Here is a 27293-nt window from a genome sequence, read left to right as displayed (position 1 = left end):
AATGCTGAAATCATAGGATGTGTAAGAAAGTTTCTTACTTATTGAATTTTCTGAAAGACAATTGGCATTCAATGAGAGTATCCCCTTCATGTATCATGGTCTAGAATGTGTCTCCTAACAGAAGTGTTCACTGCATTTGTTTTTCCTCTATCAGAGGGTACAATCTTGTTCTGCCTGTTGTCTCATAGCTGAAAATCATAGGCCAGAATAAAAAAAACAGCTAATTTAACTGTTTTTATTTTTAATTTATTTAAACTTTTATAAAATTTTAAAATTTTAATTTCTTATTTAGTTGTTTGCTTGTGTTGTGATATATAACATATAGATAAAAGTGCATAGGCATAAATGTACAGTGAAAGTTCATTATAAAGCGAACATTTAATGTCACCACCACCCAAATTAAGAAATTAAATGTTGCTTGCAATCTTGAAGCCCTCACATATCCGTTCCTTGAAGCCAGTCCTCTCCCATTCAACTATCATGACTTCTATGGTAATTCTGATTTCTTATTAATTTTGAATTTACAGCAAATAATTGCTTAACTTTGTCTTTTTAGAATATATATTTGTGGAATCATGTACTACGACTTAATTTCTAGTTTCTATTATTTAAAATTGTGTTTGAATGACATGTACATTTTGATAAACATAGCTGTAAATTCATTCTTTATATTGATGTGTATTATTCCATTGCAAAGCATTCTCTTGGTAGACATTTGTGTGTTCAACTTTTAGCTATAGCAAAAATTCTGCCTTGAATACTCATACATTATTTTGATCCACGTGTGCATGGGTTTCTAAGAGAAATTTCTGTATTATGAGGGAAATATCTCCTGCCTTATGCAAAAATGATTAACTATTTTCTAAAGTGGTTCTATAAATTTATACTCCCTTCAGTAATGTGAAAGTTCTAGTAATTGATGATTTTGATATTTAGTTTAAGCAAATTTTATTGCAATTTAAATTTTCATTTCCCTATTTCTTCAAGTGATGGAGCAGATTTTTTGTTGTTGCTTATTGGTTTGTATTTCTTCTTTGGTGAAGACTGGTCATTTGCCTGCTTTCATATTGTAATGCTTGTTTTTAAAATATGCATACTGAGCATAATCCCCTCCAGTTCTATCCATGTCAATGCAAATTAGCAGCAATGTCCACAATAGCCAAACTGTGGAAGGAGCAGAGATGCCCTTCAACAGATGAATGGATAAAGATGTGGTACACATATACAATGGTGTCTTATTCAGCCATCAGAAAGGATAAATACCCACCATTTGCATCGACATGGATGGAACTGGAGGGGATTATGCTAAGAGAAGTAAGTCAAGCAGAGAAAGACAATTACCATGTGGTTTCACTCATATATGGAACATAAGCAATAGCACAGAGGACCATAGGGGAAGGGAGGGAAATCTGAAGGGGGAGAAATCAGAGAGGGAGACAAACCATGAAAGACTATCTACCCCAGGAAACAAACTGAGGGTTTCAGAAAGGAGTGGGGGTGGGAGGATGGGGTAACAGGGTGATGGGTATTAAGGAGGTTACATGTTGTGATGAGCACTGGATGTTATACGCAACTAATGAATCATTGAACAGTACACCAAAAACTAATAATGTACTATACAATGGCTAACTGAACATAATAAAAAAATAAAATATACATACTATAAATAAAAAGAAATAATAAAATAAAATATACATTCTGGAGTTCTTTACATATTGTGAATATGAGTCCTTATTAGGAATATGTACTATAAATAACATCTCTGACTTTCACTTTCTCTTTTTGGTTTTCTTTGTTATTCTTTTAATGTTATTCTCAGTTTGAAAGCAACGAAAATTATCAATGTTTGCTTTATTGTTACTAGTTTCCATATCTGGGTCAGAAATACTTTTCTCAGTTTAACTTGTAAAGCTGCATTGTTTGCCTTACAGATTTGAATTTATAAAACCCTGGAATTGATTTTGTAGAGGCTTTGTGGTAAGAGATTAAATGTATCTTTTCCTTATTGACCGAGTTGTCCAAACATAATTTATTGAAACAAATTTCTCCATGATCTTCCATATCACCTTTGACTTAAAGTCAATTATCCATATATTCAGGGAGTATGTTTTTATGTTCTTTCTTCTATTCCACTTGTCTATTTGTCTAATCTGACATCAACACATTGTTTTAGCTGGTATAAGGAAAAATAATAGACATTTGTAAACATGTTCAGCCTTAGGAGTTACTAAAAATGAATATTAAAAAATAGTTGGTTGTCAATTGCTTATGACATAATCTTTGCAACTTTTTTTAAAGATTTTATTTATTTATTTGTCAGAGAAAGAGAGAGCAAGCACAAGCAGGGGGAGCGGCAGGCAGAGGGAGAGGCAGGCTCCCCTCTGAGCAAGGAGCCTGATGAGGGACTCAACCCCAGGACCCTGGGATTATGACCTGAACTGAAGACAGACATGTAACCAACTGAGCCACCCAGGCGTCCCAACCTTTGCAATTTTTAAATGTTATTATAGTGCTGGTAAAATTGGACTTCGTAAGCACTGCTGCCAACAAAGTAAATAATTTGACAGTAATCTTAAAAAAAGTAATATTCAGAATTCTTATGGCATTTCTATTTAGGTTAACTTATTTTTTTTTTTTAAAGATTTTATCTATTTATTCAGCAAGAGAGAGAGTATGCAAGCGGGGGTAGGAGCAGAGGGAGAAGGAGAGAGAGAATCCCAAGCAGACTCTGCACTGAGTGTGGAGCCTGACATGGGGCTCGATCCCACAACCCTAAGACCATGACCTGAGCTGAAATCAAGAGTCGGTCACTTAACCCACTGAGCACAAAGGCACCCCATATGTTAGCTTATTTTTAATAAGGTCTCAACTATGGATAACTGTATGAATTAAGAGGTTTATCACAGTATACTTTATGTATATATACCTATTTATTTATCTACATACCTACTTAATTTATTTTGGGAAATATAAGGAAAACTATTCATTTAAAAATTGAAATTAAAAGGCAAATATGCAAAACTACATATGTGGTATGATTGTAAGTACTTAAAAATACACCATAACCATGTGGCTCAGTGACTGGACAGAAAACACTATACTGTTAACACTGGTAATGTTAAGATAGAGGAACTATGGTATATTTTCTTGCTTTTTTGGATATTTACCAAATAGCATATAAAGTTGCAATGCTATTTTTATAATGAGTATTTGTTATGAAATAATGAGATATATAATGGGAGAGGGGTATAAGGGAGGAGAGAAAGTCCTCTAATCATTCCCTTTGATCATTCATCCTCCATAATTTTGAGTATTGGGCCACTGGGGATATTGTCTAAAAAGAAACTCTCCAGTTTGAAAACATAAATCCCAAATTTTGGGATCAGACTACATAGCAGGGCTGAGTGTAGAATCTACGGGTCTTGGGTTTAAGAGCAGATGGTGTAAAACCTGGACTGTGTGTGTGGCATCTTACACCAAAATAGGATTTTAGCTTTAGGCACACGTTCTTGACTAGAAACTAGAAAAATCTCTCCACCATGTTAGATGTGTTTTCAGTTAGCTGGTATGAATCTAAAACTTTGCCTATTCTCTTTAAATTTTGTTGTGTTTATATGACTCTTTCCTCTCTCTCTGTCCTATTTCTACTCTGCATTTGTCCTGGTCATTTCCCGTGCTCAACCAACTGAAGAAGGAGAATCCTGGAACTTAAAAAATTCTTATATATGGCTGAGTTCAGCCACCCATAGTAAGTCTGCACTCAGAAAGAAATGAAGGTGAGAAGTCAGATGAAAGTGTGTTTGTGTGGCAAGAGAGTGGTTTGTAGGGGGGAAGGTGGTGATATTGAAGAGGGTAGATTGTTTGTTTGTGAATTCTATTTTACAGATGGTATAAAAATTAGAAATTATCCCTACTCTTAACATCTTACCACTATCAATCCACTCTTCTTAACAATATGAGAACGTCCTTTAACAGGTATATTTTCAATTCTTTCATTGAAGACTAAGGCTTAAAATGCAAATTTCAGTGAATATGGTGATAGTGAAACACAAAATTTATAAAAAGCTAATAATATAAAATTTATAATTTCCAGTTGGAGGAAAACATGTTGTTTACCTTCCTTTGCAGGAGAATGAATTCCTTCATTCATTTCCCCAAGGGATGAGCCTAGAGATACTGCTTGAAAATCTGTGATGGAAATTTAGTCCTTTTCCAGATGACTTTATGATTATGCAACATTTGTTCTTAGAAAACCTTTTTTTTGGACTGATGTCACATTCTTTCTTGAGAATAGGTTTGGATGGAGATGAGTCATTGAGTGTGGACTGCAGGAGAGGACTGAGAAATATTTTGAAAGTGGATCTAAGGTAATTTGTGAAATTTACACTTTTGCCTAGGGCAGAGCTTGGACCAGACACTTTTGTGAATTTGGTTGCTGAGCCAGAAACAGAAAGGTTCAGATTAAAGGGAGAGATTATGCACTTCTAGCCTACAAAGAGATCTTCTCATTCTGCTGGTACATTTACCTAATGCTCTGTTGTGGGTCTAATGAAAATAACATTTTCCTAACCTGAGTGTATTTCTCAAGGAAAGATTTACTTACTTTTTTCATAGAGGAATTTTAGGTTCACAGCACAAGTGAACAGAAAATAGAGATTTCCCATATACCAGTCACCTGCATATGTACATCTTGCCCCATTATCAAACATTCCCCCCCCAGGTGGTACTTTGTTAAATGATGAACCTATATTGACACATCGTAATTACTCAAAGCCATAGTTTATATTAGGGTTCACCCTCAGTGTTGTACATTCTGTGGGTTTGGAAAATATATAATGACAGATGTCCACCATTTTAGTATCACACAGAGTGTTTTCACTGCCCTAAAAATCCGTGCTCTACTTATTCATCCTTCCCCTGCCCTTAAACCCTGGCAACCACTGATTTTTTTTACTGTCTCCAGAATGTCATATAGTTGAAATTATACAGTATGTAGCCCTTTCAGATTGGATTCCTTTGCTTAGTAGTATGCATTTAAGTTTCCTTTATATATTTTCATGGCCTGATAGCTCATTTCTTTTAGTGGTGGATAATATTCCATTTCTGGATGTACCATGGTTTATTTTCTCATGCACCTACTGAAGGACATCTTAGTTGTTTCCAAGTTTTGGCAATTATGACTAAAGCTTCTATAAACATCCATGTGCAGGGTTTTATGTAGATGCAAGGTTTTCACTCCTTTGAGTAAATACCAAGGAGCATGACTGCTGGATTGTATGGTGAGAGTATGTTTAATTTTGTAAGAAACTGTCAAATTGTCTTCCAAAGTGGCTTCCAAACTGTCTTCCAAAGTACCATTTTGCATGTCCACCAGAAATGAGTGAGAATTCCCATTACTTCGTATTCTCACCAGTATCTGGTGTTGCCAGTGTTCTGGATTCTGGCCAATTCTAATAGGTTTGTAGCAACATTTCATTGTTTTTTTTAAATTTGCATTTCCCTGATGACATATAATGTAAAAAATCTTTTCATATGCTTATTTGACATTTGTACATCTTCTTTGGTAAGGTGTCTGTTAAGGTCTTTGGTCCAATTTTTTGGGGGGCTCTTTGCTTTCTTATTATTGAGTTTTAAGAGTTCTTTGTATAATTTAGACAATGGTCCTCCATCAGATATATCTTTTGTAAAATATTGTCTCCCAGTCTGTGGCTTGTCTTCTCATTCTCTTGACTGTCTTTTGCAAAGCAGAATTTTAAAAAATTATAATGAAGTTCAGCTTATCAACTTTTTCTTTCATGGATGGTGCTTTTAGTATTGTATCTAAAGGGTCATTGCCATACCCAAGGTCATCTAGATTTTCTCCTATGTTATCTTCTAGGAATTTTATACTTTTGTATTTCACATTTATGCCTGTGATTCATTTTGAGTTAATTTTTGTGAAGGGTGTAAAGTTTGTGTCTAGATGTTTTTGTTTGCATATGGATGCCCTATTGTTTCAGATACATTTGTTAAGAAGACCATCTTTTCTCCATTGTATTGCCTTTGCTCTTTTTCAAAGATCAGTTGACTATATTTATGCTTTCTCTGCTTTTTCAAATCTCACAGATCTTTTTCAAATCAATTTCTAATTATATGTCTATCACATCTGCTTTTGTTGTTACCACAATATCACCCACACTATCACAGTCTTACATGCATAAGGTTGGTTGTTAAACTAATATTGGACATTTACTACTAAGTGCCAAGCACTGAGCTAACCATTTCATGTTCATTATCTCATTCAATCCTCACAAAGACCTTATAAGGCTGACAGTATTATGACCCATCACTCCTTCGCAGAAGATGAAACCCAAAGATGTTAAATAAATTGCTTATGGCCCCAGGGTTAGTGAATGGTAGAGATAGGGTCAGGTTTATAAACCAATTTTATATAACTCTAAGTGAGATTTTACAGGAATAATACTTCATTTTATTCATCTTTATATTTTTCTAGCAGGTTGGTTAAAAAAAATGAATGTTTTTGAGCTTAAATTGCTTGCCATGACCTAAACTCAATGTTTAAATTGCTTTTTGGGCTGGAAAAGAGTCTTTTTGTCTTCCTGTCTATTTTTGCTGGAATCATAATCTATTCAAACATTTTGAGCAGGACAAGGTTTATATAGGGGTGTGGTTCTATAGATTGATTTCAAGAATGGTTTGAAGAGCTCTTATTTTCTCTACTTCCTTATTCTTGCTAGAAATTTTACTTATTGAGATTTTTGTCCACGATGTAAGTCTTTATCCTTGTGAAAATGGAGATAATGCAGGAAATAGTAACAGATCAGCAATTTATAAGCTGGTATGAATATATTTATCAGATGATTTCTTATGAACAAATATTGATCACAGAAGGAAATCAGTTATATCCAATGACAAATATGGAAGGTTAACATAAAATGGGGTACAAATGAACAGAAGGAAATACTGTCCTTCTGAAAATATAATTGAGGGTTTTTTTAGGTTTATCTGCTGACACTAATTAATAAAGCTAAATGATATTAATGTCATTGAAATTTAGATTTGTGAGCTCTGTAGTATAGAAATAAAGTCTAGCTTCAGAGAGATATGTTTCTAGTGGGATACAGTAGTTATTTCTATTATCTTCTATTACCTAATGCCTTCTAGATTCAGTCCAATTTCTGTTTGTGTGTGGATAGGTTATAAATATGAATTTTCTACTTTTTTTCCTGGAACATAAACACTGGAGAATGGAAAAAGTATTGTTGAAGGTAAAAATAAGTAGGCAAGTGCATATCATTTCTATGTAGGTTCACATTTTTATATGCATGTATTTGGGTAGTTGGCCTACTTACCACCAACTGATTATGACTTAGCTGATATTAAAATAAGATGGCCCCCTGATGACAAATTTTCCATGGAGAGGATGATTTTGAAATGTGCCAGTTTGTGTGACAGTAAATCAGATTGGGAGAAACTACATAAAACTGGTAATAAGAGTTGATTCCTGCCAGAGGTTTGCCAACTATAAAGATACATTACTCAGTGACTTCATTTAACACATGAAAAAACAGGCCAGATGTAACACATGACTTAGCTCCAGGGCCAGATGTAGTGTTGATCTCTTTTTCCTTTTTTGGCCTCCTTTTGCTTGTAGCCCATGCCTCAGAAATAATTCTCTCAGAAGATATTTTTGCAGTCATCTGTGGTCTTGTATCATGATTATTGCTTTACTTCTCCAGGATGCCCTGATGTGCAAACATGCAGAACTACACTTCTGTGACAGGGCTCACCCTACTGGGAATTCCCAATACTGAAGGGCTGGAGAACATGCTGTTTGTCTTATTTTTGGCCTTCTATCTCTTCACCTTGCTGGGAAATCTGCTCATCTTCCTCACCATTCTGGTCTCCTCCAACCTGCACACCCCCATGTATTTCTTCCTGGGAAACCTGTCTGTTTGACATCTTTTTCCCTCCAGTGAGTTCCCCCAAAATGATGCTTTACCTCATGGGGCAAAGCCAGACCATCTCTTACCAGGGCTGTGCCTGTCAACTCTTCTTTTACCACTTCCTGGGTGGCACTGAGTGTTTCCTGTACACCATGATGGCCTATGACCGCTTCGTGGCTATTTGTCACCCTTTGCGGTACACCATCATCAGGAACCCCAGGGTGTGCACCGGTTTGACGTTGGGCACTCGGTTGGGTGGTTGTCTACATGGAAGTATCCTCACATTTCTGGTCTTTAAGTTACCCTACTGTGGCCCCAGTGAGGTGGACAATTTCTTTTGTGATATCCCGGTGGTGCTGTCCCTGGCCTGTGCAGACACCTCTCTAGCTCAGATGGTGAGTTTCCTCCACCAACGTAGGTGTTGTGGCACTCAGGTGTTTTCTTCTTATCCTCGCTTCTTATACTCGCATTGTTATCTCTGTATTGAAAATCAGCTCCTCAGAAGGCTGGCGCAGAGCCTCTTCTACCTGCAGTGCGCACCTGACTTCCATCCTGCTCTTCTATGGACCAGTGGTCGTGATTTATCTCTGGCCTGCCTCCAGCCCCTGGTTGGATTCTGTGGTTCAGGTATTGAATAATATTGTTACCCCTTCCCTGAACCCTTTGATCTACACACTGAGAAACAAGGATGTGAAGTTGGCTCTGAGAAAAGCACTAATCTGAGGAGTACGTACTTGTGGGGCATAAGCGTTCAGGTCATCCTCTGTCCCTACGAGTTGGCCTTGTATTTATCTGGGGCAACTGGTCCCTTAGGGTTGGCATGATTGCCAAGTGGGATTTGGGACAAGTAGGTGAGGTTGAATATATTCTGGTATGATTTATGTGTATATATTTATATAATTATTTATTCAACAAAATCTTATACAGTGCTTACTAGGTACCAAGCACTATTCAGTGCACTTTACAAATACAGACATATATAGTTACCGTAATTATCACATGGAGAGGATAGCATTATTTCAATTTACTGAAGAGGATATTAAGGCATTGAGAGATTAAGACACTTCCCCAGTGTCACATAGTTAGAAAGACGCTGAGCTAGGATGTGAATGGAATGGTCTTAATCTGGTGCTAATGCTGCCTCTGTATTATAAGGATTATAGCATAAATATGTACTTCTTCTAAAGTGTGTCTCCTGTAGATAGTATATATTTGGTTATATATATATATATGTATATGTATATTTACACGGACTCTTACTTTTTTGTTTCCTGTAGGTCTCATGTCCTGTATGTTTTTTTTTTTTTTAAGATTTTATTTATTTATTTGAGAGAGAGAGACTGAGAGAGAGAGCACATGAGAGGGGGGGAGGGTCGGGAGGGTCAGAGGGAGAAGCAGACTCCCCGCCGAGCAGGGAGCCTGATGCGGGACTCGATCCAGGGACTCCAGGATCATGACCTGAGCCGAAGGCAGTCGCCCAACCAACTGAGCCACCCAGGCGCCCTCATGTCCTGTATGTTTTTGTTTCTCTCTTCCTCCTTTACTTTTTCCTTTGCATTAATTTCTAATGTTACGTTTTAAATCCTTTAATGAGTTTTTTCGCTGTATTTTCCAAGTTGTGACCTTAGCGGTTGCTCTAGGACTTACCATCTTACATCTTAACTTGCCACCTTGTGGGTGCCCAAAGTTGTCCTCACACTACAATGCATCGGCAGGGCTCACTTTGATGGCCTCTTTCCCTGACCACACCCAGCTGTAGAGCTCCACTGATTTCTGACTGATTGCTTTATTGTGTTTCAATAATTTCCGGGGACCTAAATGGCTCTACAAATGAATCCAATCATATTTCAGGTCCTTTAAGGTGTAGTTCCATGAGGTCCAGATTTGAGATTTGTTCTGACCCCAGGCAGGCTTCTTTTGGTCGTCTTTCCCCAGGTTGTTTGATTCTTTCCCCAGACATGATGTCTGAACCAGAGCTCCAGAGCTGGGAGCGGAGACAGTGGTGTGCCTCTCTCTTATACCTCTACTTCAAGAGCTGCGCACTCAGTGGAAATGGGAGATGAGCAGTGGCCTCACATCATCTCAGCTTGTGTCTCTTGGTGTGGAACCATTGGCTTACGAGCTGGGGCAAAGTCAGTCAGGGCCCCCATATTCTCAAGGTAGAGCCTCTAGGGAGCTGAGCAGAAGAAGGGAGCCATCACATTTGGCCACACCTACCTGGAACTTAGCCTCAGCAGCAGGTAGTTGGCGACAGGATGAGAAATGCTGACATCCTGCCCCTTCTAGGGAGATAATCTCTCTGACTGGGAGCTGGGGAGAAAGAGCTAGTTCTTGGCTGCTGCACCAGTCTGGAGTAGAGTTTCTGTCTCACTGGATTGGACGGGGATGCTGGGGAGCAGATCTCAATTCAAATACTACAGATATTCTCTGTTATTACCAACTTATGGTACATTTTCTTGAATTATTATTATTATTATTATTATTTTTGCCATATATCCTTAGGACCATTTTCAGAGACTTTAGATAGTTTATTATAATTTTTATCAGTTTTGCTGGGAAAAGATGCCCTGGCCTGCTAGAAACCCCTGCTCACAATAAAATGTTAATAGGCATATTTTTAAAGCTGTACAATATTCTATCCTACCAATATAATAAGCATAATAATTCATTTATCACTAAGCTTATATTATGATTTATTTTTCCCCATTAGCCAATACCCTACATGAACATTTTTGTGCTAAAAGTTTTTACCACACTTCATATGTGTTTTTAGTTGTGGTATTACTGGGTCAAAGAATTTAAGCTGTTTTGTTCGTTTTATGCACCCTGTCAAAATACTTTACAGAGGTGTCTATAACCGCCCCCCAAAATGTATTTTCCCTTCATAATACTGTCATGAAATTTGTTAAGTTAATAATTCATTGTTGAAATGTTCATTGTTATTTCAAATGAGGCAGTATAGTTTTATGTATTTATTTGAACAAACTTTTTAATATAGGTCTGGGGAATTTTCTTATTATTTTGTGTTCTTCATAAATTGAGAATATTAACTTTTCATATGTGTTATATTTTCACTCATTTTATTATTTATCCTTTGTTTTCATTTGCAGTATTTTATGTACAGAAGTCTTTATTTTATATGTAATCAAATTTGTCAATCTTTTTTCTCTGTTTTTTATTCTTTTTCCTTATTTTGTGTAAACTTAGAAATTTTTATAACTCCTTTTAAATAATGAGTTCTTGGTGTTCTTTTTAGACAATAAATTCATTAATATACTTGGAATTTACTTGATTAAAATTTGGAAATTTAATTTCTGTTTATCTTTTTGATAGCTAACCTGTTGTCTTATTATTTTATATTTGAATGCATTCCCAATATTAATCTATTTGTGAACTCTTAGAGTAAACTAAATAGTCATTGATATTGGGCTTTTTATTTTTTATTTTTAAAGATTTTATTTTATTTATTTGAGAGAGAGAGTGAGAGAGAGCACAAGAGGGAGTAGGGTCAGGGGGAGAAGCAGACTCCCCACTGAGCAGGGAGCCCCATGCGGGACTCGATCCCAGGACTCCGGGATCATGACCTGAGCCAAAGGCAGTCGCTTAACCAACTGAGCCACCCAGGTGCCCGATATTGGGCTTTTTGGTATTTGCTTGGATTTCATTTGTTTGAACTTTATTCAGAGATTCACATCTATTTTAATTACGGATTTGGTGGCATGTTTTTAAAATTAATTTTTAGTCTCATCTGTTACCTCTATAAAAGAAATCAGATAAATGTACTGATTAAATTTTGTATGCTATAGAAAAGAGAACACAGGAGGATTATCTCTTTCTTAAAATAGTCTATAACATCATATGGCTGTAATGTGATTTTTATAAGTAATTCTTGGAAAACAGCTTTCTTTTTCTTCATAACCACAAATTTATTCAGATTTTTAATTTTTCTCTTGAGTTGTTCTTGTGATGAATACTTTCCTAATGAAAATTTCATTTTATCAAGTCAGTGACTGTCACACTTACTTTAAATTGCCTTGAGTCTGTGGGATTGAAGATTATAATTAAAAAAAATACAGTTCTTGTGTGTTATCCTCCAGAGATTCTGATTCATAAAGTCTGAAGAGAGGACCAGAAATCCATATTTGTAACTAGAACACTCAGGGGATTTTTTTTTTTTTTTCACTCAGGGGATTAATTAGGGCTTTCAAGTTTGTCAGAATAACTACATTAACTTTTTTCCCTTGTATCTGTTATTATATTACCATTCTCACTGTAATTTTTGTTTGCACTTTCTCACTATCTACATAATTAGATTTGCCAAAAGTTTATCTTTTATCCAGTTACTTGCTGAATGAAAAACTTTTAAATTCATTTATTAGTTATCTTGACATTTCGTTTTGAGGTAAAAAATGTTGGGTTCTATCTTTGTTACTCATTCATTCCAATATCATTAATATCTGTCTTTTTTTTTTTAACTTGGGTCTTTTCTCTTGCTTTGTAAAATTGTAAGTATATGTATGATGTTTTACCCACATGGTTAATTATCAAGAGCTGTAGGGTTTTTATAAACTTTGCTTTTTAAATTATTATTTTATACCTTAGTCATTAGAAAATATGAATGATAAGTTCTACATTTTGGAATTGATTAAAGATATTTTTATATTCTCACATGTGATCAAGTTGTGTCACTGTCTACATATACCAGCATCAAAAAGAGGCTTGTTATGTATCAAATTTTTAACATCAATTTAAGCATCAGATTTTTTTCAAACTTCACTTGTTTCTTGTTTTAATATTTCCTGATACTATAATATTTAATGGCTTTAGCATACAAAATTATGATAAGATGTGACCTGGGGCATAGAAATTATTAATACTCATACTGTAATTGAGGAGGGGAAAAAGCCTTTAAATTTTACCATTGGATTTCTAACTGGGAATTTTTCTTACTTTCTTTTAATCTTAACTAAGTTCCTCTTGATCTAAATTTGGTATATCCTTTTAAAAAATTTTTTTTATTGTTATGTTAATCAACATTCATTACATCATTAGTTTTTGATGTAGTGTTCCATAATTCATTGTTTGTGCACAACACCCAGTGCTCCATGCAGAACGTGCCCTCCTTAATACCCATCACCAGCCTAACACATCCCCCAGCCCCCTCCCCTCTAGAACCCTCAGTTTGTTTTTCAGAGTCCATAGTCTCTCATGGTTCATCTCCCCCTCCGAATTTCCCCCCTTCATTCTTCCCCTCCTGCTATCTTCTTCTTCTTCTTTTTTTTTTCTTAACATATATTGCATTATTTGTTTCAGAGGTACAGATCTATGATTCAACAGTCTTGCACAATTCACAGCGCTCACCATAGCACATACCCTCCCCGGTGTCTATCACCCAGTCACCCCATCCCTCCCACCCCAACCCCCACTCCAGCAACCCTCAGTTTGTTTCCTTAGATTAAGAATTCCTCATATCAGTGAGGTCATATGATACATGTCTTTCTCTGATTGACTTATTTCGCTCAGCATAACACCCTCCAGTTCCATCCATGTCGTTGCAAATGGCAAGATCTCATTCCCTTAGATGGCTGCATAATATTCCATTGTATATATATACCACTTCTTTATCCATTCATCTGTCATTGGACATCTTCGCTCTTTCCACAATTTGGCTATTGTGGACATTGCTGCTATAAACATCCCGGTGCACGTACCCCTTCAGATCACTACATTTGTATCTTTGGGGTAAATACCCAGTAGTGCAATTGCTGGATCGTATGGTAGCTCTATTTTCAACTTTTTGAGGAACCTCCATACTGTTTTCCAGAGTGGCTGCACCAGCTTGCATTCCCACCAACAGTGTAGGAGGGTTCCCCTTTCTCCGCATCCCCGCCAACATCTGTCGTTTCCTGACTTGTTAATTTTAGCCATTCTGACTGGTGTGAGGTGGTATCTCATTGAGGTTTTGATTTGGATTTCCCTGATGCCGAGTAATGTTGAGCACTTTTTCATGTGTCTGTTGGCCATTTGGATGTCTTCTTTGGAAAAATGTCTGTTCATGTCTTCTGCCCGTTTCTTGATTGTATTGTTTGTTCTTTGGGTGTTGAGTTTAAGTTCTTTATAGATTTTGGATACTAGCCCTTTATCTGATATGTCATTTGCAAATATCTTCTCCCATTCTGTTGGTTGTCTTTTGGTTTTGTTGACTGTTTCCTTTGCTGTGCAAAAGCTTTTTATCTTGATGAAGTCCCAATAGTTCATTTTTGCCCTTGCTTCCCTTGCCTTTGGCGATGTTTCTAGGAAGAAGTTGCTGCGGCTGAGGTCGAAGAGGTTGCTGCCTGTGTTCTCCTTTAGGATTTTGATGGACTCCTGTCTCACATTTAGGTCTTTCAACCATTTGGAGTCTATTTTTGTGTGTGGTGTAAGGAAATGGTCCAGTTTCAGTCTTCTGCATGTGGCTATCCAATTTTCCCAACACCATTTGTTGAAGAGACTGTCTTTTTTCCATTGGACATTCTTTCTTGCTTTGTCAAAGATGAGTTGACCATAGAGTTGAGGGTCCATTTCTGGGCTCTCTATTCTGTTCCATTGATCTATGTGCCTGTTTTTGTGCCAGTACCATACTGTCTTGATGATGACAGCTTTGTCATAGAGCTGGAAGTCCGGAATTGTGATGCCGCCAGCTTTGCTTTTCTTTTTCAACATTCCTCTGGCTATGCGGGGTCTTTTCTGGTTCCATACAAATTTTAGGATTATTTGTTCCATTTCTTTGAAAAAAGTGGATGGTATTTTGAGGGGGATTGCATTGCATGTGTAGATTGCTCTAGGTAGCACTGACATCTTCACAATATTTGTTCTTCCAATCCATGAGCATGGAACGTTTTTCCATTTCTTTGTGTCTTCCTCAATTTCTTTCATGAGTGTTTTATAGTTTTCTGAGTACAGATCCTTTGCCTCTTTGGTTACATTTATTCCTAGGTATCTTATGGTTTTGGGTGCAATTGTAAATGGGATCAACTCCTTAATTTCTCTTTCTTCTGTCTTGTTGTTGGTATATAGGAATGCCACTGATTTCTGTGCATTGATTTTATATCCTGCCACTTTACTGAATTCCTGTATGAGTTCTAGCAGTTTTGGGGTGGAGTCTTTTGGGTTTCCCACATAAAGTATCATATCATCTGCAAACAGTGAGAGTTTGACTTCTTCTTTGCCGATTCAGATGCCTTTGATTTCTTTTTGATGTCTGATTGCTGTGGTTAGGACTTCTAATACTATGTTGAATAGCAGTGATGATAGTGGACATCCCTGCTGCGTTCCGTACCTTAGGGGGAAAGCTCTCAGTTTTTCCCCATTGAGAATGATATTCGCTGTAGGTTTTTCATAGATGGCTTTTGTGATATTGAGGTATGTATCCTCTACCCCTATACTCTGAAGAGTTTTGATCAAGAAAGGATGCTGTACTTTGCCAAATGCTTTTTCTGTATCTATTGAGAGGATCATATGATTCTTGTTCTTTCTTTTGTTAATGTATTGTATCACGTTGATTGATTTGCAGATGTTGAACCAAGCTTGCAGCCCAGGGATAAATCCCACTTGGTCGTGATGAATAATCTTTTTAATGTACTGTTGGATCCTATTGGCTAGTATTTTGGTGAGAATTTTTGCATCCATGTTCATCAAGGATATTGGTCTGTAATTCTCCTTCTTGATGGGGTCTTTGTCTGGTTTGGGGATCAAGGAAATGGTGGCCTCATAAAATGAGTTTGGAAGTTTTCCTTCCATTTCTATTTTTTGGAATAGTTTCAGAAGAATAGGCATTAATTCTTCTTGAAATGTTTGGTAGAATTCCCCTGGAAAGCCATCTGGCCTGGGCTTTTGTTTGTTGGGAGATTTTTGATGACTGCTTCAATTTCCTTAGTGGTTATAGGTCTGCTCAGGTTTTCTATTTCTTCCTGGTTCAGTTTTGGTAGTTGATACATCTCTAGGAATGCATCCATTTCTTCTAGGTTATCTAATTTGCTGGCATAGAGTTGCTCATAATATGTTCTTATAATTGTTTGTATTTCTTTGGTGTTGGTTGTGATCTCTCCTCTCTCATTCATGATTTTGTTGATTTGGGTCATTTCTCTTTTCTTTTTGATAAGTCTGGCCAGGGGTTTATCAATCTTGTTAATTCTTTCAAAGAACCAGCTCCTAGTTTTGTTGATCTGTTCTACTGTTCTTTTGGTTTCTATTTCATTGATTTCCACTCTGATCTTTATTATTTCTCTTCTTCTGCTGGGTTTAGGCTTTATTTGCTGTTTTTTTTCTCTAGCTCCTTTAGGTGTAGGGTTAGGTTGTGTATGTGAGACCTTTCTTGTTTCTTTTTTTTTTTTAAGATTTTATTTATTTATTTATTTGACAGAGACAGAGATAGCGGGAGCAGGAACACAAGCAGCAGGAGTGGGAGAGGGAGAGCAGGCTTCCCGCCGAGGAGGGAGCCCGATGTGGGACTTGATCCCAGGACCCTGGGATCATGACCTGAGCCAAAGGCAGACGCTTAACGACTGAGCCACCCAGGCACCCACCTTTCTTGTTTCATGCGAAAGGCTTGTATTACTATATACTTTCCTCTTAGGACTGCCTTTGCTGCATCCCAAAGATTTTGAACAGTTGTGTTTTCATTTTCACTGGTTTCCATGAATTTTTTTAATTCATCTTTAATTTCCTGGTTAACCCATTCATTCTTTAGTAGGATGCTCTTTAGCCTCCATGTATTTGAGTTCTTTCCAACTTTCCTCCTGTGATTGAGTTCTAGTTTCAAAGCATTGTGGTCTGAAAATAGGCAGGGAATGATCCCAGTCTTTTGGTACCGGTTGAGACCTGATTTGTGCCCTAGGATGTGATCAATTCTGAAGAATGTTCCATGGGCACTAGAGAAGAATGTGTATTCCGTTGCTTTGGGATGGAATGTTCTGAATATGTCTGTGAAGTCTATTTGGTCCAGTGTGTCATTTAAAGTCTTTATTTCCTTGTTGATCTTTTGCTAGGATGATTTGTCCATTTCTGTGAGGGGGTGTTAAAGTCCCCTACTATTATTGTATTGTTGTGAATGTGATTCTTTGCTTTTGTTATTAATTGGCTTATGTAATTGGCTGTTCCCATGTTAGGGGCATAGATATTTTCAATTGTTAGATCTTCTTGTTGGATAGACCCTTTAAGTAGGATATAGTGTCCTTCCTCATCTCTTATTACAGTCTTTGGTTTAAAATCTAATTTGTCTGATATAAGGATTGCCACCCCAGCTTTCTTTTGGTGTCCATTAGCATGGTAAATGGTTTTCCACCCCCTCACTTTCAATCTGGGGGTGTCTTTGGGTCTAAAATGAGTCTCTTGCAGACAGCATATCGATGGGTCTTGTTTTTTAATCCAATCTGATACCCTGTGTCTTTTGATTGGGACATTTAGCCCATTTACATTCAGGGTAACTATTGAAAGATAGGAATTTAGTGCCATTGTGTTGCCTGTAAGGTGACTGTTACCGTATATTGTCTGTGTTCCTTTCTGGTCTATGTTGCTTTTAGGCTCTCTCTTTGCTTAGAGGACCCCTTTCAATATTTCTTGTAGGGCTGGTTTTGTGTTTGCAAATTCCTTTAGTTTTTGTTTGTCCTGGAAGCTCTTTATCTCTCCTTCAATTTTCAATGATAGCCTAGCTGGATATAGTATTCTTGGCTGCATATTTTTCTCATTTAGTGCTCTGAATATATCCTGCCAGTCCTTTCTGGCCTGCCAGGTCTCTGTGGATAGGTCTGCTGCCAATCTAATGTTTCTACCGTTGTAGGTTACATATCTCTTCTTCCGAGCTGCTTTCAAGGTTTTCTCTTTGTCTCTGAGACTCATAAGTTTTCCTATTAGATGTTGGGGTGTTGACCTATTTTTATTGATTTTGAGAGGTGTTCTCTGTGCCTCCTGGATTTTGATGCCTGTTTCCCCTCCCAAATTAGGGACGTTCTCTGCTATAATTTGTTCCAATATACCTTCTGCCCCTCTCTCTCTTTCTTCTTCTTCTGGGATCCCAATTATTCTAACGTTGTTTCGTCTTATGGTATCGCTTATCTCTCAAATTCTGCCCTCGTGATCCAGTAGTTGTTTATCTCTCTTTTTCTCAGCTTCTTTATTTTCCATCATTTGGTCTTCTGTATCACTGATTCTCTCTTCTGCCTCATTTATCCTGGCAGTTAGTGCCCCCATATTTGATTGCACCTCATTAATAGCCTTTTTGATTTCGACTTGGTTAGATTTTAGTTCTTTTAGTTCTCCAGAAAGTGTTTCTCTAATAACTTCCATGCTTTTTTCAAGCCCAGCTAGTATCTTTAAAGTGATGATTCTGAACTCTAGATCTGACATCGTACTAATGTCTGTATTGAGTAGGTCCCTGGCAGTCGGTACTGCCTCTTGTTCTTTTTGTTGAGGTGATTTTTTCCGTCTTGTCATTTTGTCCAGAGGAGAATAGATTAGTGAGAGAACAAAATGCTAACAGGGTAACAACGTCCCCAGAAAATATACTCTAAACAAATCAGAAAAGACCTGAAACCAGGGGAAAGAAAGGAAAAGAGCACTCCGTGCTCACCCGGCCTGTGACCGCGCGTTTCTCTCTCTGGCACCCGACCCCGTTAGGAGTCTCCAAGCCCAGCAGATCCCTGCGGCGCACTCCCGCGCAGCTCCTCCCAGGGGAGGAAGGTGAATCTCCCCGGATCTGCCGCTTGTTGGGTCCCTGCTGGAGGAGCAGGGGCCCGACTGTGCCGCGGATCACGGTTTATGGCAACCCCGAGCTGAAAGCCCGCGCCTGGGCTCTGCCTCTGCAGCCGGCTTCCCCGCTCTGACACCTGGGAGCTCTGCCACGCTCAGGCACCCCTGGTCTTTCTGTGACCCCGAGGGTCCTGAGACCACACTGTCCCGGAGGGTTCCACCCCCCGCTAGCCACCAGAGCGACGTCCCTCAGCGGAGCCCACTTCTAAAAGTTCCGATTTTGTGCTCCACGGCTCTATCACTTGCCAGAAGCGGCCGCCGGAGGCCCCTCCCCCGCCGTCTATCCTCCCGAATATCGCCTCGGATTCACTTCTCCGCACGTCCTACCTTCCAGAAAGTGGTCGCTTTTCTGATGAGAGAGTTGTTGCTCTTCTTTTCTTCGATCTCCTGTTGAGTTTGTAGGTGTTCAGAATGGTTTGATCCCTATCCAGCTGAATTCCTGGGAGCAGACGAAATCCAGGTCTCCTACTCCTCCTAAACTTAGTATCTCTTTGACTCCCGTTTTCCTCTTACTAGAGACCCTGTCTTTCTCACTTTTATCACTTATAGTACATTAGTTACAGATTTTTCTCCTTATTTGCCCTACATGTCCGAAGAACTCCCTCCTTTCTCCCTCTAAGTGCAGCTCTCCAGCTATGTTGCATATTAGAAATTGCTATCTGCACAGGGCTGTAGAAAGGACCGTTGATGGAGAAGAGAGTGTATGGGAAGGTGGCTTAGTCAGAGTCAGAAGATGATGGAACTGGGACCAGACAAAAGATTTAGTCTTCCTTATTCTTTCTTCTTCCTTAACCTGGATTTATTACTTTTTTTAAATCAGAGGTCAATTCATGGTTAGGTCATGATTTCTATTCTCTCTCTTTTTCACTCTTTCCTTTGTTTTCAAATAATATCTGTGTTCTTATTATTGGAAAATGTCCCCAGATTCTAAGACATCTTTTTCAAAATGATTTTATACCATTGGTTTCTGGCATGATTACAAGTTTCGAACATCCTTGTGGGCATTTTAATTAGGAGATATTGTATAGGACATCCCTAGTGTGGCACCACACCAATTCGTAACCCCCCCCGAATGGAAACGCGTTATTATAAAATGTACTTCCTCTTCCTGGACTTACTCCATTTTAGTTTTGGACTTTGTTACTTATATTTCCTGTCTTAAGAATTTTGGACTTATTCCATATTGGTTTTGGTTGGGAACTTGTCAATTGTCTATGCCAGAATATAGAAAACTTACTATTAATATTTAGAGGGTAGCCTTCCTGAGCACATTACTATATCTCACACATACATACACACACACACACACACACACCTATTCACTTAAAGAAAATGAAAAAAAATTATTAATCTCTTTCTTTAGTAAAATGATATTTTGCACTGTTTCTACATATCAGTGAATTAAGCACAATAAATGAAATTAAACTTGCTATAAATGGTTGACCCATTTTGATGGAAATTACGTTGGAGGAACCACGTGATATAAGTTAGGTTAGTTACCCTCTCTCAATTTGTAACTTTCTTTTGTGAGATAAATAAGAATCTCAATGAACCATGAGAGACTATGGACTCTGAGAAACAAACTGAGGGTTCTAGAGGGAGGGGCTGGGAGGATGGGTTAGCCTGGTGATGGGTATTAAGGAGGGCACGTTCTGCATGGAGCACTGGGTTTTATACGCAAACAATGAATCATGGAACACTACATGAAAAACTAATGATGTAATGTATGGTGATTAACATAACATAATAATAAAAAAATAAGAATCTCAAACATTTCTCACTCTCTAGCAATTGTATAAAAATTTCTTATTTCCTTCCTTTTAAAAATAATCATAAACAAAAACAGATACTGAATATAAAAGCAAATGTGTTTTCTTATGCCAACAGTATTTGGAAAACTCATAGTATTTATGCATGAAACTCTACCTTTGGGAATCATCTGGACTTTTAAACTGCAGAGGGTTTACCTTTTTTTTTTTTACAATTTATTTATTTATTTGAGAGAAAGAGAGTGTGAGAATGAGAGAGAGCAAGCACGAGTGGGGGTGGGGGGAGGGGCAGAGGGCAAGGGAGAGGGAGAAGCAGACTCCCCGCTGAGCAGGAAGCCCAGTGCAAGCCAGGTATATCCCAGGACCTGAGCTGAAGGCAGACACTTAATGGACTGAGCCACCCAGGAGCCGTGAAGTTTTAGTTTCTATTAACCTCAGTCCTTCACAAATCAGGCTATTTTCTCTTAGTTGTACCAAGCCTCCAATACCATCTGTTTGCATCTGCATAAAGCCTTGGGCCCCTTTAATCCTACCATGACTAGTTATTCCCAATCACTAAACAGGCAAGCCCTCCCCTAGCTCTGCACATAAGCTCTGTACCTTCTGGGCCGCTTACATATTCAAACTGTACAATGCTTCCTTCACAGTGATTCTCCATGCACTCCTGACCTCTTCCTTTGTCTTCTGCAAAAACCTTCTTTAGAATGTTACACTTTCAGTCTTAACTGAAAGGAGATTCTCCCTTTCTGGAGACTTTGTATCTGTTTTATCTGAAAATTCCATATGTAGCAAAAAACCCAGCTGTGTTAGTTGCCATATTGGTAATTAGCTTAATTGTTGATAGGGCCTCTGATTTTTCAAATAACCCAGAAATGCAGGTATTTATGTAAAGCTTACCAATTTTTAAATGTTGCAACTAACTTAATAGAAAAAAACAAATTTATTATTCAAAACGTACCCACAAAGTCAGGTGTGAACTTCTTCAGTTCATTACTCTTGTTCTGCAAAACTTTTTCTCCTGTAGAAGTCCAAATAGGTCTTCTGTACTCATCCTTTATCATCCGTTATTCTCAGAGTCATGCCTAAACACTCACTGAAATCTTTGGGAGCAAGATAACTTTCTTTCCCTAATCTCAGGTCTTCAGTGTGAACCATTCATCACCTTAACCTCAAAGCTCTCATGCAGATGCCCTCACCACCGCTATACTTCAGAATCCCAACCTGGGGCCCTTCCTTAGAACGTGCCATCACCCTTACCTGCCCCATTGACTTGACTACCCCATAAACTTGACTACCCACTTCTGAATATAACCTCCTGTCTTCCAGATTTGTCATCCCATTCTCCCACTAGACTTTCACTTCTACCTTATTGAAATCTCCTGGCCATAATTTTTCCCCACTGTTTTCTCCTCCATTTACCTTCTTTTCTATTCATCTTTGAACATATAGTTCCCGTGTGTCTCCTTCCTATTGTGTTCAGATTGTTTTCTTGGTGCGTATTCCCATCATCCTTGGTTCCCTCAGCCTAATCTTTTTACAGCATGCTCTCCCCTAACTATTCATAAATTTATCACAAAGAAAACTTTGACTGAAGGTTGAGTGTTTGAACTTCTCAATAGACCAGCCTATCTTTTTGTCTGTTCTCATATACAATCCCTCCTTTCACACACACCCACACTTCAGCCATTTTACCATACTAAAATTCCAAGGGAGCTCTTTTATGAGTTTTGTCTCTATATCATTCCATAAGCATCCTTCTCTTCCCCTTCTAAGCTCTCTCATTATAGATACGATGGAACAGTTGTATGAGATTTGCACACCAGAGATTTTGGTTTCAGATTCTAGACTCATCACTATGGGTGTTGGTGTAATCATCTGTAAAAATGGTATAAAGACTCATACCTCACAGCTTTCTGTAAGATTGTGTTGTCAGAATTAAATGAGATAATGTGTACAAAGCATTTTACCCAATATCAGGACCATGGTAGGCTTTTAGAAAGATGTGATTTTCTATCATTCCCATTCTTACCAGCACAACTGAATTATCTTCTATTTTGGGAAGCTTTCCCTAATCCAGCTTAACCACACTGATTTCTCCTTGCTCTGTGCTATCGCTGTGTCCAATACATTACTACTGTTGAACTTAAAATAGTGATTTTAAATTTGTTAGTGTAACCCCCTCCAGCCGGCACTCACATAAACACTAGCCTATAAACTGTACATGGACAGAGACTAGATCTCAGGCACCTACTATAGAACAGAGGAACATAGAAGGAGCTAAATATATTTTTGAAATAAATGGAATTAATTGTATCTTTAAATAATGCTCCAACTTTTTTGTTTTCCCACTTTCACTTTTTTCAGGCCCAGTAGTCAGCACTAAAGTTATTCTTAATAAATTAATTTGCTCAATGAGCATAACTACACAACACACATTGACTCATTTATTTTAGTTAACAGACCAGGGTCTTAGATCCCACATGCAATACTGTGAATAACCCAGACTATCTGTCCACATTCTCCCAGTTCCAGGGTTATGTTTCCAGAACTACACTTGCTGGTTCCCAGTCACACATTCAGCTCTATGTCATAGTTACCATCTAAAGTTTCGGAGAGTAGCTGCACCACAGTACACTGAGATTGTTTCTAGGTCAAGTTTTAAAGCTAGGTATAGACCAGACAAGCTCAATTTCATGTGGGCAAAATTCATATGGGTAAAGAGAAAGCTCTCACACCTTCCAAAATTCCCCCAGTAATATATTATGCTAAGGAATTTCTTAAAGACCAGACAAAGATTTTCATTTCAAAATTAGATTGCAAAATGTAAACTTTTGGGATTTAATAACTAATATATAATAAACATAATGAGACCCTAGTTGCAGAAAACATGTGATATTTTTACCTTATCTTTAATCTAACACTTAATAACTGTGGGCCTTGTAACATCCTGAGCCCCATTCTTAGGGGGGCATGATTACTATCTTTGGAAGATTGCATTGGTCAGCCATGGGTTGTGATTCACAATTTAGCTCCATAAATTTTATATTTAAGAGATATTCTTCTAAATGAAATAATCTGGATGTCATTAGTATATTTCAGTCTTCCTAGGAATTTTTTTTATTTCTGATTTTTCATAAATACCTTATGGGAAATCAGTAAAGGCTAACTCAGAGACTACTGTCTGGATCTTATTTAAAATCACAGATTTGTCCTGACAATACAAAGAAGAATAACATATTGGACTTAGTTATATGTGATAAATCTAGAGAAGAGATAAGAAGGATGGAATATTTCTCTATTGTTCCAGGATGATATATCTTCATGGTTTTGAATAAGAAGAAAGGAGAAATGGATCATTATATTAATGAAAATCTTGTAGAAATGTTATCAAATATTTCAGGGCATGAAATAATTCTGGTACCATTTAATTCCACCTATTGTAGATTCCTATATGATACTAATTCGTTAGGTCCTGCCTTTACACCTAATAAACTGATTTAAGTTATGTTCAGAGTAGATTATGCATCATGCAGAAAAATTGTATCAAGACACTTGATTTTGAATCCGCCCATTGAGATTGACCTCTGAATCAAGGTGCATGCCCCATATTGGTCGGTAGATGGCACCATTGGGACATCGACAAGCTAGACTCATTTCTGCACGCAGAGAGGCAGCAAAAAAGATCCTGGGACTCAATTGAGAGGATAAAGAATGGTTGAAATGATGAATACAACCATGTGAGAGAGGTTTGGGAAGCTTACGGTTTTCTGATGATACTACCGCATATAAATCTCTTTCTAGAGAAACAGCTTCAAATTACTGTCATTTTTACCGGCGGGTGCCACTGTATGCATTTTTCTGTGTGCCATAGAAGTAATTTAGGCAAGAAGAAAGTCTTGATGGGAATATGGCTGGCAAAGGTTACAGGACCCCACATTGCATTTACAGAATGCAAAAGCACTACTCTGATGCTAATGCAAATATCTGTTCTAGCCCATACCTTCACTATCCCCCCTCTTAGCTACTAAAGGAGGAAGAGAATTGGGCATTTTCTTTATGGTAGAAAGAGACTTCATCTCCTTTATCAAGAAGCCCCAGGGACTGATTTTAGCCTAGAAATTGTGGGATGATAACATGTTACCAAGTTTTAGTTTCAACATAAGGAAACAACAGAGGGAATTGGTTAGCTATGGGGTATTATCATCATTCCTTGATAGTAACTGTAGCAATCTATACCACTGGGTATTGTCAAGTCCCTTTCGATAAAATGATAAATGATAAATGAAAACACCCACAAAACTCAAGGTCTTGAGAAAATGTATAGTGCCATATTTCTTTCTTTGATTTTTATAAAATTGCCTCTATAAGTGTTACTTTAATAATGGGAAATTTTAGGACACCCACTTGTATGGGGGAAATTGTTCTATGTCCTCTGAAATGTAACTTTTGGCTGCTTAAAATGTCTGGTTTCCTATTTGGTTACTTTGATTGATAATTTGTTGCATTAATTTTAGTACTTAAACATGCTTGTATTTTTCTGAAAGTATCACTACTTAAAAAGTTTATTTTCAGGCAGAATTGTTTTCCTCTTGTTAGTTCAAAACCTTGGGATCTTTCCAGTATAATCTGAAACTGGGCCCCATAGCACATCACTATCTCAAGGCTGTGTACCTTGGGGCAACTTCTGGGAGTGGGGAAGGCAAGCGTGATACACATTCCAAGGACAGGGGAGGGGTGAAGAGCCTCAGAGTGCCAGGTGCAGCTCAAGGTCAACCTGTGGTCACATCCTCTCCATCGCTCCAACACCTCTTCTCTGTGTATTCATAAAGGTATAATATAAACCTCTTAGCCGACTGTGTTTCTTATTTAAGCAAAGTCTTTGAAAGCCTTTGTGTCTTCGTAGTTAACACAATCATAATAGATTGCTAGGGGCCCTATATCCCTTTCCTTTTGCTCTTGGAAGACCATGAGTAACTGTGTAAGCAATGAAGGAGGGGTGAAACTCTGCCTTCCTCCCCACATCTTCTTAAGTGCATACCACTGTGGGAAAGGATATCTATAATTTTCTTCCTTTCAGGCTGTCCTTCTAAATATCTTCTATTTGAACTGCTTGGTTTTTAAATTTGAGTTTCCTTTCTTTGCATTTTAGAATGCTCGCTCCCAAATATTATAACCCAAAGAAAATTTTATAAAAGTAATAAAATTAGAGATTTCCCTTTTAAGATGATGCAAAAATATTCTGGGAAAAGATGTGAGACTATAACTACATTGCACTGCCTTCCTAAACCAAGGGAGAAACTGAGGTTATACATGTAGGAATGAAATAGCCTTATGGAGTAAGTGTCTCAGTTGGGAGGATTAAACTTGATGGTTTATGACAGTGAACAGTTAAACAATATTTCCATTAGTGCATTAAGTACATTCTAACGCCATAACATGGATTTTTTTGGTATCTACTTTAATTGAGATGGTTATCTATATTTATTGATGTGGAAAATGTTTAGGGAATAGGAATATTAGAGTATAGAATAATAACTACAATATTATTTCATCTGTTTAAATTTATATATATGTGGGCATACATATGTGTGTTTGGGGGGGGAAGATGTCCATGAAATTATTATCAGTGGCCCTTTTTTTATGATTTTTTTATTTGAGAACTATCTCACCTGGGCGCATGCACGTGTGCGAGTGGGGGGGAGGGGCAGAGGGAGAGAATCTTCAAGCAGGATCCTTGATGAGCGTGGAGCCTGAGGAGCTCACATGACCCATGAGATCACGACCTGAGCCAAAACCAAGAGTCCGACGCTTAACCACTGAGCCACCCAGGCTCCCCTATTATCAGTGGTTTTTAATGGCTAGTGAGATTTTTAGTGGATAAAAAATATTTTTTCTTTGGGTTTTTCTTTATTTATGGCATCATTAGCATCTTATTATTAAAAATTATGTAGTTCTTAAAAGAAAAAAAAACAACAACAGTCCTCTTGAATGAATCTAGTAATTGTTCTCCCCTAACATGATTGGAATCTACTGGGCCCACTATATAAAGCTAGATGAAACGAAAGGATGCTCATTGAGCTCTCAACATTCTCTCAAAAATAAAAATGATAAAACCAGAAGAAGACTTATCGATTTTATGTTTTCTGTTTTAAATTTTTTTGTGCGTGTGCTACATTCTGGGTGATTTTCAGAGTTAAATCTTCTGGTTCAGCAATTTATTCTCTTTCGTCTGCTATTCCGTCATATATAATATTGTATTTTTTAATTTAATAATATTAATTATTATTAGAGCACATGTTGGGATGAGCACTGGGTGTTATATGCAACTAATGAATCGTTGAACAGTACAACAAAAACTTATGATGTAGTACATGTTGGCTAACTGAACATAATGAAAAATAAAAAAATAAAAAATAATATTATTTTTATAATATTTCTATTGGTTTCTTTTCATAACTTTTCTTGTCCTTATCTCAGAATCTCTTGTTCTTGTTTCATAATCATATTATTGCTTTAATTGTCTCTTTTATACTTATATCTTAATTTTTTGTTTTGATTTTTTGTATGTCTCTTTGGAATACTGGTTTCCTTGTATAGTTGATGAAAACTCAAAAAACATTTCTCAGTTGTGAGTCCCCACTGGGTGCTGCTTATTTTGTGGGTGTGGCTCTGGCCTGGAGCGGGCTTGGGTTGTGCAGCTCTGGTCTGAGCTTAATTTGGAAAGGGCAGCTCTGGTTCCCAGCCTCAGGTGGGTGCTCTGGGTGTCATGGCTGAGTATTTTCAATTTCTTGTT

The 27293-nt window shown here is 37.6% G+C and overlaps 1 protein-coding gene across 1 annotated transcript; it reads left to right on the top strand.

The window, feature by feature from the left end:
- The first annotated feature begins 7758 nt into the window (after positions 1 to 7758).
- LOC123326233 (putative olfactory receptor 10D3) lies at positions 7759 to 8669 on the top strand. Its single transcript, XM_044919788.1, is given in 3 exon segments — positions 7759 to 7952; positions 7954 to 8344; positions 8346 to 8669. Coding segments are annotated over 3 exon segments (909 nt in total).
- Positions 8670 to 27293: the final 18624 nt, after the last annotated feature.

Source organism: Neomonachus schauinslandi, chromosome 11 (genome assembly GCF_002201575.2).
Source record: "Neomonachus schauinslandi chromosome 11, ASM220157v2, whole genome shotgun sequence".
NCBI lineage: Eukaryota > Metazoa > Chordata > Mammalia > Carnivora > Phocidae > Neomonachus > Neomonachus schauinslandi.
Note: the sequence above shows the minus strand (reverse complement) of the source record. Positions and strands in the feature narration are given on the sequence as shown.